The sequence below is a fragment of the Chrysemys picta genome, chromosome 6 (genome assembly GCF_011386835.1).
Source record: "Chrysemys picta bellii isolate R12L10 chromosome 6, ASM1138683v2, whole genome shotgun sequence".
In the NCBI taxonomy this organism is placed as follows: domain Eukaryota; kingdom Metazoa; phylum Chordata; order Testudines; family Emydidae; genus Chrysemys; species Chrysemys picta.
Genome location: NC_088796.1, coordinates 2,266,450 through 2,278,562, shown reverse-complemented (window position 1 = coordinate 2,278,562; position 12,113 = coordinate 2,266,450). Strand labels below are relative to the sequence as shown.

The following is a 12,113-nucleotide window of genomic DNA, read 5'->3' as shown; positions in this document are numbered from 1 at the left end:
CCTTTTTGGGGAGTCTTTTAGATTATGGTAATTTCCCTTTTTGGGGAAAAGGGAAAAAGTGTGTTAAGATGGGCTGGTGCTGTTAAAGGCTTATCCTGTTTCTTAAGAAGACAAAACAAGAGAAATGCACACACAAGGGGGCAGACAAGAAGGGCAAAGAGAGAAAATGCAGCTGCTCTCTGGTGTTGACTTTCACTTGCAATTTCACTGCTGGAAAAACACAGACGCATTGTCTGGTCTTATTAGCCACTCTAAGACCTGGCAAAGTTGTGCAAGGGTTGGGCTGTTTAGGACATTGCTTTTACTTGCCTCTCTGGTCACAGGTTTATGGCAGTATTACAAAATACCAAGTCTTAGCCAGCCAAACCAGACTTTTACTAGACAGAAGGAAAAAGGAGAGCGATAGGGAAGAGAATAAGTAAGGAGGGGAAGGAAAAGAGTTCACGGGAGGAGGGGTAGGGATGGCGAGAACTCAACATCTCACATCCCAGATAGGGGTTTGGGTTCAGTCGGAGCCCATGGAGGCGGCAATGTCATCTAGGTCCCATGCTTTGAACTGGTCTGATCAGAACATCTCTCAGCATTAGGGTGGCGAAGGCCCAGGAGTGTTACGATAGATCCTGGGGTCACAGGAGTTGCTGGGATTGTTTCACCAATTTTCCTCTTGCTTTTTTTTTAAGGAACTCAAAAGATAGTGATGGGCAAAATAGCCCTGTCCCTTCATTATTTTGTCCACCAATTAGGCTTACTATCCAGCACACCAGTTTTGGTTTGCTGATTTTTCCATTCCCACACTCTTCTTGTTTACAAGGCATGATCTTAACACAGTCCTTGAATTATCCCAGGAGGCCGTCTTGTTTGGACTAATTCAGTCTGTCTCCCTTTTGCACCCTTTCCCATCCACATTTATTTGTTATAAGGGCTATTGTGACATTCTATGACTGTCATTCACTTTTCACAGTTGAGCTCCCAATTAGGGTAAATTTGTAGTCCCAATTATCACAACATATCTTATCAACTGATTTTTTATTACAATAAACTTGATCCCTGTCGTCATGATTCTGTAACAGAACGTATATCGATTTCTCTATTGTTTACCAGTTTTTGGTAACTGTTCCATGCCTTACTGTACACAGGGGCAGCAGAGAAGAGCTCTAAACATGGAGCAGAGGATCGGACCCAGAACATCATCATGGCCATGAAGGATCGCATGAAGATTCGGGAACGGAACAAGCCAGAAATCTTTGACTTGATCAGAGATGTTTTTAGTGAGAGCAAATTAACGCATGCTCAGCAAATGAAGACAGTGAAACAGAGCGTGCTTGATGGCACCTCCAAATGGTCAGCTAAAATCACTATCACCGGTAAGCTGAAGCTAGACAAATTCAGACTGGAAATAAGATGTAAATTTTAGCAGTGAGAATAACCACTGGAACGACTTATCAGGGGCTGTGGTGGATTCTCCATCACTGACAATTTGTAAGTCAGGACTGCATGTTTTTCTAAGAGATCTGATCTAGGAATTATTTGGGGGCAGTTCTATGGTCTGTGTTATACAGGAGTTCAGACAAGATGATCACAATGGTGGCTTCTGGCCTTGGAATCTGTGACTCAGTGTTAAACTGAGAGACTGTCATTGGTAAGATTCTTGTGCAGTAAGCTGTTCCATCATACAGTACATGCCCACGTCGTCTAGCACTGCAGGCTTATAGCAAAACTTTATTATTATTTTCTCCACAGTGGTTTGTGCTCAGGGTCTGCAGGCCAAGGACAAAACTGGATCCAGTGATCCATATGTGACGGTTCAAGTTGGCAAAACAAAGAAGAGAACTAAAACAATTTTTGGGAATCTGAACCCTGTTTGGGAGGAGAAATTCCACTTGTAAGTGCTCATTGTATATCTGCCCCTGTTCTGATCCATTTATATTGTCTGCATTTCTTCACAAGCATACCTTTCTCTCCTATATCAGTACATGGTACTTCACCTCCAGTAGTCATGTCTGTGTTTTGTCTGTTTCTGTTTTATAGTGTGTGCTTGTGGCATAGTCTATATAATATATACTGTACTATACAAAAGTGTGCACATCCATTTTGCTTCACGTCTTGTTCATAGATTCTGCATCTACTCTTTTAGCAATACTTGCATAGAAAGTTGTTGTTCAGACATCCCCAGAGAGAGAAGAAAATCCTTAAGAGTTTGAAGACTTATGCTGTTCCTTTATAATAAACACCCTTTGAAATTCTTTAGAAAGGTAGCTGTAAAACGCACACAAAGGAAAAGGCCTCCCCATTCCTTTCCTTGTTACTCCTTGCTGTGGTGTTTGACAGGCTTGTTAGCTCATTGGGAGTAGCTTGTCACTTATTTGTAAAGCTACTTGCTCCCCTAAAGTGCTGTAGAAATAAAATAATGATAACTTGAGGGATAATCTGTTTACAAGATTATCAACCTATTTTGGGCTAAATTTAAAATAAAGGCTGGAGGCACGATTGCTTCTATAGCAAATAAGCTCCGAAGGCTGAGTCAGTGAGCCCAGGATATGGTTAGCGAGGTAATAAGCAGCACCCTCGAGTTATAGTTATACTCCTCTTAATTAAACGGAAAAACATTCAACGGGAAGAAAGAAAGAAGGGGGAAAAAAAGCTTCTCAAAATAAAGTGGTCTGTGAAGATTCTGGATCCTACATTTTTTTAGCTAAAACCCCTTTGTCTCCTTCTCACCATCAAACTATCAATCCATCTCTCCCTCCCCTTTTTCTCTCTCCTGCCCTTCTTTCCCCCACTTCTTCCCACTCTAGGTCAGTAAGGCTCTTCTCTGCACACTGAAATAGATTAGTTTGAATTGTATTTCAAAACTGAGTTTGTGAACCCAAGCCTGTCTCTACCATGTACAATGAAAATAAAAAAATGAGATTCTTTTATTTTAACATTATTTATTAACCCAAGGTAAAGCTATTGACTCTAAACAGGAAGTACCGTACATTATTATTGTAATAACTCTAGAATCAACATAGCAATAAGTCCGCCTCCATCTATTATTTGTGTAGGTGCCATTAAAATCTTGATTTATGGCACAAAGTTGTTACCATGGTATTTACAAGTATGTTCCAGTCTAATTTTAGGGACTATAACAAATACTGTGGTAAAGATAATACGATGTGATAAATTTCAGTGTTTTAATTGTGCCACTGTAAAAGTTTTACAGAAACATCTATGATTCAGCCAGTAACATGAAAATTGATCTTAGTGTAAACAGTCGTTTTAGTATTGCTAGGCCACAGAGCACCAAGAAGGATGAGCTGTGTGGAGAGGAGCTGAGGAAAGTGGGATTTAAATAGACAAGATATTGAGGTTTAAGGATGCTGAAAAAGAACTGTACCAGGCTCAGGTGTTCCTAGGTTTTGCAACCTTGTCATGGATAAAGGGAGCCATTTTTAATTGTGTAGGACACCGCAGTCTTTCTTCCGAGAGATTTAGATCAATTGCAGACATGCTGTTTATGCTTGGTGCTTATGGATTCCTTATGCTGATGACTCTGCAAATGCTGAGGTTTCCTAGCATTCATAATCAGAGAGCCTAGTCGTTGAACATATGCTATACAACTTGACCAAAAACGTTCTTCACTGAGAAATCTCTCTCCCAAGGAAGCTTATCCAAGAGAAAAATCATCCTTTTTTAATAAAGAAAGTAGTTGTTAGATCTTATAATCGAAGTGAGAGGAGCTTGTACCAGTTATTGTAGAGGTTGTGATAGCTCCTGCAATGTACTAGGCAAGATACAGTTCCTACCTTAAGAACTTATGGTCTGAAAGACAAAAAATACCCAAGGGGGACAAATCAGACCAGCAGCAGGGTCATGTCAGTGGGTTGGTAGTTCTACTTCCATTGGTTTTTGCACAGGTTGGTTTCATTGTTTTTCATTGGTAGCAGAGGGGCCAGGTCCAGGGGTGGTCAGTAGGTTGGTCATTCTACCTTGATTGGTTTTTGCTTTCTGTTTGGTTTATTGCATGAATTCTTTCCAGCTTTCCTATCCCAGTCATTACTAGCTGGCTGACTTCTCCAAGATGTCTTCATTCAACAGAAGCACAATTAAATGCTCTTTTCGAAGGTTTATTACAAAGCCCAGATATCTGTCTAAGTCAGAAAAAGTTTAGCCATTTTAGGGTTCCTTTGTAACCCTTGATGTGATGCAAGGTGGTGTATATACTATTTAATGTCTTATAGGGCTATTCACAGACATTAAGTTTCTTAACATTTTCATGAATTTTATTGTACTAATTGTCTGTGGTGTTTGTAAAGGCTTGTCTACACTTACAGCGCTACTGCGGCATAGCTGCACCAGTGCAGCTCTGCTACTATCGCACTTAGTGAAGACACTATCTACGCCGACAGGAGAGCTGCTTCTGTCGGCGTAGTTAATCCGCCTCCAGGAGAGGTGGTAGCTTTGTTGACTGGAGAAGCCCTCTCCTGAGTGACAGAGTTATACTGATATAAGTTGGTAGTGTAGACCAAGCCTAAGAATGGAGAACCTGTTCCAGGTATGGTTTTCCTGTGCTTGTTAGAATGAGGCGAGACAAGGTGCATAAGAGTAAACTCATTGGTTAAAGGTGATCTCCCTCGTTTCCTGTATGTTTCTTTTCTCTGAAAAAAGAACATATGGCCCAGCCTGGAAATTCAGGTTTAGAGCCATGTTTTCAAGAAGAAAACTTTGAGATCTTTTTGGGTCTACATTCCCAAATCAGTACTGAGTAGAGTCCCTATTGTATTCCCGAATTAGTACTATTTTAGACCATTACCTGCCTACATTGCCACAGGATTAGCATTTAGATTAATGATCAGTTCTCAGAGTGCATTTACATCTGTGAGAGTAAGCTATTTGATAGAGCCGTTTAGAAGGCCATTCTTGTTGTTGTCTGCTGGAAAGCTCTAACGGCCTCCACATTCATTACAGAAAGTCCTGAGGAATTTAATAGGAATGAAACCAAGTGAGTTTCACAGACATTTAATAAGCTTCTATTGAAATTACTCTGAAGACCTTTAAAAAATTTAGATTGATCTCTTCCTTCTGCACAATTGCATTTGATTGCAAATGTATGGGGCATGCACTCTATTTCTATGTGCGTAGCGCTTGTCACAAGGAAGCCTATATCCTGATTGGTACCTGTGGCCACTGCCACACAATAATAAATGGGATAGTTTGAACTATCCAGTCGGATTTTAAGGCAGGATTCTATTCTTTGTTAGATTCTATAAGATGGTTTAAAGTACTCTAGGAAAGTTTGCATTTTCTATTCCTTTCTTTTTGGAAAGGCTGATCAGAGCACCCACGTCTATGTAGTGAAATTACAGGTATAGTGTTTAGGAGAAATTCGATAAGGAACAAAATTTCCTTTGAAAGGCAAAGCCCTGTGCTTGCCGAGAGGCTACTTCACTCCTGTTTAAAGCATATGATTATTGCCCTCATTTGCTAATGTTTGGAAAAGGACCCAATGTCTAATGGATGTGGACACTGGAAATTGCCCTATGTACAACAGAACAGCTCTGCATCTCCTGTCTTTGGCACAATGCAAATTGTTCATTTAAAAATATCTTCCCATGGAAACTGCCTTGTGCTACCCAGCTGGGTCTGATCCTGAATGACAGGTGTGAAATCATTCTGCCTGGAACAGATTACGTTGTCACTGGGCACTTCGCAAAGTGTGTTTATTCCTTCACTGCGGAAGGCTATGGAGGTTAGAATAGTTGCATTGCCTCCCTTCAGTAGATAATCAGTATTATACTTGGACACACACAGCCACAAATAATACACTTCATTATGTTTATTGCTTCAGAAATGGCACCGCTACATAGCTAACTACTGTGGTGTCACCCACAGCTTCCATTTGGTTCCATAATTGTCCTTTCAGCAGCCTGGCCTATTATCATGCTCAGCACCTTTCAGTCATCTCTGTAGTTACATGAGTTCTGTTTACACTGCCCTTTTCAAGACAATTGCCTCTGATGCATGCTCTGCCTCTGCTGTTCAACTACATCCCGATGACCGATGACTTTCCAGTTGTGCTTCCTCATCCCCGGTGCCTGGGTCGTAGTTGGATGGAGACTTTGAAACCGGTAGTAAAGTAAAAATCATATTCTGTCTACACTGCAATGAGACACCTGTAGCTGGCCTGTGCCGGCTGACTGGGGCCAAGGGGCTGTTTAATTGCAACTCTGGGACCCTCCCACCTTGCTGGGTTCTAGAGCTTGAGCTTCATCGTGATCCCAAATGCCAACACCCCAATTCAATAGACCCTTGGCCCAAGCCCCGTGAGCCCATGTCAGCTGGCACAGGTCAGCTGCGGGATTTTAATCGCAGTGTAGATATACCCATAGTTTCCCAGCTCAGTGACCCGTATGAAATTTGGATGTGAACAATGGAGTTGATGCCATGCAGCAATGCCTCGGAGGAAGCTGGGATAATGTAGACCTCTACCCTGATATAACGCGACCTGATAGAACATGAATTCGGAAATAACGTACTAAAGCAGCGCTCCGGTGGGGCGGGGCTGCGCACTCCGGTGGATCAAAGCAAGTTCGATATAACGCAGTAAGGTTTTTTGGCTCCCGAGGACAGCGTTCTATTGGGGTAGAGGTGTAGTTGGAGATGAAGTGGCTCTGAGCACTGCTTCTGCCTTTTGCATTTGGAAGAGCTACATGATTTGTTTGTGTAATCAGCGTTGCAGAGATAGGTAACAGCAAAATGGTCATACTTGTCCCTCTAAAACAAATTAGTTTAATACTGGTAGGAACAGAAGACCTATTTCTTTGTTGTGTTAGGATAATTATTTGTCAAGGAGGTATTGCCAAAGCCTAGGGCTTTTACTCCTTGGCTGTCATCCTTGAGCTCTCAGCTGCTTTTATACACTCCTCCTACCTGGTTCTCCCATCTCTCAAGCCATTCCTTCCCCATCTCTTTTGATTGTTTCTCTGCCTCCCGCTCTCACTATCCATGGGGATTGCACAAGACTCTTTTGCTCTCATCGCTGTGCCCTTTCTAATGGTGACCTCATCTGCTCAGTTACAATTGCCGTCTTCATACTGACGACTTATGCAATGGCCTCTCCACCCCAACCTGTCTGTCTCTCCGTGTGCTTAGCTGGCCTCTCGTTTTAAAATTAACATAACCAAAAACTCTGGCTCACTGTTTTCCCCATCACAGTTGACAACACAACTATCCTCCCTTCCCCAGATCTGTTAGTGGGACGGCTTGGACTCTGCCTTCTCTCAACCTGCTCATTCAGGCGGTATCCAAACCTTGCTGCTTTCTCCCTAGAACATCTCTCAAAGTCAAACTCTTTCTGTTTCTCTACATCACTACAACTCCCTCATCCCGCATCACTGCAGGTCGCTGTCTCTGCCCTGCTCTTCCAGACAACCACCTCATTCCCTTCAGATCCATTAAAAACTCCTGCAAAGAGCCCATCTTCCCGCTTATGTGCTCTGTCTTATCGTGTCCTCCTCCATCCCCTGCACGCTGCCAGCAATGCCAGTCTCCATTATCCACCTCTCTTACAAACACCTTTGCGCTTTCTTCCATGCCAACCCTTATGTGCAGGAAACTCTCCCTTAACTAGCCTGTAACGCTGTTACCTTGTTCTTCAAAACTCTCCTCCACAGCCACTGCTGCCATGGATCCTAAAGGAAATACTAGTGCCAAATGGCTATGTAAATGCTCGCTAGGCATTTTGGATATTTATCCTTTTAATTTTACCTTGTAATTTATATATTTCAAATGACTCAATCATTTAGCTATGTGCTTAGCTGGTCTAACTATCTGTGTAACTATTCCTCTTTCCCTTGTCCTCCCTTTTTAATTTATTTATCATTTTAGACTATAAATAAACTGAAGTTTTGAATTAAAAAGTTGTTTTGAACTCTAAAATGGAAGATTTCATTTAAAAAATGTTGAAACTGGATGTTTTGACAATTTCCAAAATGTTTGAATCAGGAAATTCATAGACGCCGACCCTTCTCCACAAACAGTTTTGATGTCAATGAAATTGCAGTTTCTGATGAATATTTTGTCAAATTCCTGACCAGCTCTAACTGTAAACTCTTCAGAGCAGGGACTGTGTCTTCCAATGCGTTTGCACTATACTAAGCACAATGGAGTCCTCAATCTAATTGGGCCCTCAGAGTGCTACAGGAATTAAAATAATAAATAAATGATAATGGCATAAGCAAGGGAAACTCCTATTTGTGAAAAGGATGCATTAGGTCACAGTTTCACCAATTTCCCTCCTTCCCATAAGAACAGTCAGACTGGGTCAGACCGAAGGTCCATCTAGCCCAGTATGCTGTCTCCCAACAGTGGCCAATGCCAGATGCCCCAGAGGGAATCAACAGAACAGGGAATCGTCAAGTGATCCATCCCCTGTCACCCATTCCCAGCTTCTGGCAAACAGAGGCTAGGGACACCATCCCTGTCCATCTTGGCTAATAGCCATTAATGGACCTGTCCTCCATTAACTTACCTAGTTCCTTTTTGAACCCTGTTATAGTCTTGGCCTTCACAACATCATCTGACAAGGCGTTCCACAGGTTGACTGTGTGTTGAGTGAAGAAATATTTCTTTCATTCGTTTTAAACCTGCTGCCTATTAATTTCATTTGGTGACCCCTAGTTCTTTTGTTATGAGAAGGAGTTAATAACACTTCCTTATCTACTTTCTCCACACAGTCATGATTTTATAGACCTCTATCATATACCCCTTAGTTGTCTCTTTTCAGCTTGGAAAAGCCCCAGTTTGATTGATCTCTCCTCATACAGAAGCCGTTCCATATCCCTAATAATTTTTGTTGCCCTTTTCTGAACCTTTTCCAATTCAAATATCCTTTTTGAGATGGGGCGACCACATCTGCACGCAGTATTCAAAATGTGGGCGGACCATGGATTTATCTAGAGGCAACATGATATTTTCTGTCTTATTATCTATCCCTTTCCTAATGATTCCCAACATTCTGTTCGTTTTTTTGACTGCTGCTGCGCATTGAGTGGATGTTTTCAGAGAACTCTCCACAATAACTCCGAGATCTTTCTTGAGTGGTAGCAGCTCATTTAGACCACCACTGAAAACACCCTTTTGGAAGCAGTTTCATCTTTTTTATTCTTTTTTTACCTCTGTTTCTTGTACAGTATTTTTATTGAAAACTTTATTTTAAATAATTCAATAAAACTAGGCAATCGAGGTGAAACTTCAGTCACTAATAACACTCCAACTAATATAAATATATTTAAAAAAGAGAAAATAGGAACATAAAAAGTGCAGCAAGTGCTGGAGAGTGTTAGAGAGGTGCTGCCTCCTGCATTATGGGGACATTCTATATCACTACAATATATGTTCAGACTCCACAAGACTGGGTTTATGCTGTTTCAATTTAAAAAGGAGCATTGTCCTTCATCTCCCAGACAATAAACGTGTTTGAGTTGAATCTGAGCTCTTGTTTCTGTAGAAAGTGGGGCCGACATCAGCCTGGCTGTCTTGGTTCAACAGTAACAAAGACTGCAAATCCTATAGGTTTACTCTGCCTTAACCCCCCCCCGCTTCGCCCCCCCCCAGGTTCAGGTGTTTAACAGCACAGGTAGCTCTGGTGAATCACTCTGGTACAGAGCCAGGAGAGGAAATACAAAGTTGAAGAAGCCCCACAAAAATAGTAGCATCCCTCTGGGAAAGGTGTGAATGGTAGAGACAGTAACAGTCTTGAGGTTTACAGATCCAGTTGGTACCACTGAAAACTCACCATGTGACATTCTGCGGTGATTGTGGTGCTGCGCGGTCTCCTATTGTAAGTCAAGAAAGAGAACACCGTTATTCCAGGCACCTCATGTGGTGCACGTTCAGGTTTAAAAGGCACATAGTGCGGATCAAACTAGGTCAAATCAGCATGAGTATTTTCCTAAAGAAGCAGTACCTTTGACAGACTGTAGTAGAGGGTCAAGACCTAGGGCCAGGTTAACAGAAGTACTTTGGCACCGAAAAATGCTGTCAATGGGAGTTAAGGACCTAACTTGCTTAGGAGAGTGTGAAAATCCCACTGTGCATGTCTGTCTGCATCTTTGGGCAACTAAATACCTTTGCAAATCTGCCCCTAGGGTACTGAGAGAGAGTTTCTTATAATATTTGTTTTGGTTATGAAGAATTGTTAGTGTATAGCCACTTATTCTGCCGGGCCTACAGAGATGGCAACATGCCCAAATAGGTTTGAGAGCTAGAGGAAGAACCAATAATCTTAGCATCTCCTCTTTAGCACACCATGCAACAAATCATCTTAACCACCTGCACATGTTTACAGGTGGGAAGAAAAGAATTAAAAACAGAGAAATATTGATTGAAACATCTGTTTTCTGTATTCTAAATGGTACTTTGAGTCCCTTGAGCAATGCAGAACAGGGGTTGGTTTTCAAACAACAGTAAATGTTCAGGACAACCTAAAATTGCCTCTGCTTTTCTCCATTTAATTCACAGTGAGCTCTTCTGCATTAGCTGTCGGTTAATGAATCCTAAAACACACTAGATGGCAATGGGAGGCCAAATGAGTTCTTGGTAGGTAACATGTAAACACCATGGTTGCTGCCACATTTCACTGACTTGGCTTAGCAAATCTCTTTTGACCCAGTTCTCTCTCCTTGTTCATTCTCCCCCTGTTGCTTAGCAACAGATGCAGTAGGTTTGAAAAGGCTAAAACATAGACCTCCAGCAGGAATTGCCATATTTTCAGACACCACTTTTTTTTTTTTTTTTTCCTGGTGAGGCCAGACATTTGTAACGGTTATGGTGAGTAATCACCCTTGTCATGCTCGTATATGAGCATTCAAATTGCTTTATCATATCACATGCCCAATAAATGAGCAGGGCTTTTGTTACAAGATCTCTCTATTCACTGTGTCCCTGTAGCTTTTGAGTTCTCTCGCTTCCGATGTGTGTTGTGCAGGTCACCTGCTTATTTAGGTTTTAGGATAACTGAGATTTTTTTTTCTCAGCATCAGATCAGATGTGAAGATTCAACTGAGAACGAAGCTGCCTTTTTGAAGGAGATTTCTTTAATTCCCTGCCTGGGGCACGTTGTAGCTCTTAAATACCAACTTCATTAGAGCGGCTGTGTCCCATCCCTTCCTCCCACACACAACCAGTATTATCTCATCTCCCTGACTGTATTGTTTTGTGCATTAGTACACTGTTGCTTTGCTAGTGACACTAATAAAGTCTCAAACAAAATTAAGTTAATGGCCTCCGTTTGAGTCGTGCTTGGCGAGGAGAGGAGAATGGAGAGAGTTCTTTCTTGTTTAACAGAAGTTTGAACCACTGACTGATGCACTATAATCAGGTCACTAAGCTGCATGCGGTATCCACTAGCAATCCCTGACAGTGGTCAGAGTCCTCAGAGTTTTATGGCTACATTGTAGCAGAAGGCCTTCAAAAACTCTCTGTAACCCAATTCCTGTTGAGTACTTAAATTTTATTTGCATCTCACATCCTTCACCATCAGCTGCCAATGTGAATGAACATCTATCAGACGAATACCACTAAAAGAATATCATAGAATGGTCAGTCATGCTGTAAAACCATGCATCCTAGACGCTTCGATTCAGTGGCTGGTCACCCATCTGTACTTGCTTGTCTTGTTCACAGTGAGTGCCATAACTCTTCGGATCGGATCAAAGTGCGCGTCTGGGATGAGGATGATGACATTAAGTCTCGTGTCAAGCAGAGGCTGAAACGTGAGTCGGACGATTTCTTGGGGCAGACCATCATCGAAGTCCGCACACTGAGTGGAGAGATGGATGTATGGTACAATCTTGGTGAGTAGCTTTTCAGTCCTCTAATTTAGATTACAATCCTTGGTTTTGCTTACAAATGTATGGAACTTTCCTTATTAAATGAGTCCTGTTTGGGTTAGGAGCTCTCATAACCCTGTGTGTGCATTCGTGTAATTTCCAAAGAATGTGTGACTTTGAGGAGGCGTGGGGATGTATTGTGGGGAGGGCTATCAGGCGGTGGTCTTCCCAGTGAAAAATGTTGGACAATACATGCTCTTTGGAGAATCATAAAGGCGCAGAATGTTTTCTCTTTGCAAGCGT

At 41.9% G+C, this 12,113-nt stretch overlaps 1 protein-coding gene across 13 annotated transcripts in view; it reads left to right on the top strand.

The window, feature by feature from the left end:
• Positions 1-12,113, top strand: part of UNC13B (unc-13 homolog B) — a 378,814-nt gene that overhangs the window by 253,317 nt on the left and 113,384 nt on the right. For all 13 annotated transcript variants that reach the window (XM_065598630.1, XM_065598632.1, XM_065598633.1 and 10 more), the window contains 3 exons: positions 1,137-1,364; positions 1,741-1,882; positions 11,665-11,834. In XM_065598630.1, the coding sequence (XP_065454702.1) occupies positions 1,137-1,364; positions 1,741-1,882; positions 11,665-11,834 (540 nt within the window). The remainder of the gene's footprint in view (positions 1-1,136; positions 1,365-1,740; positions 1,883-11,664; positions 11,835-12,113) is intronic.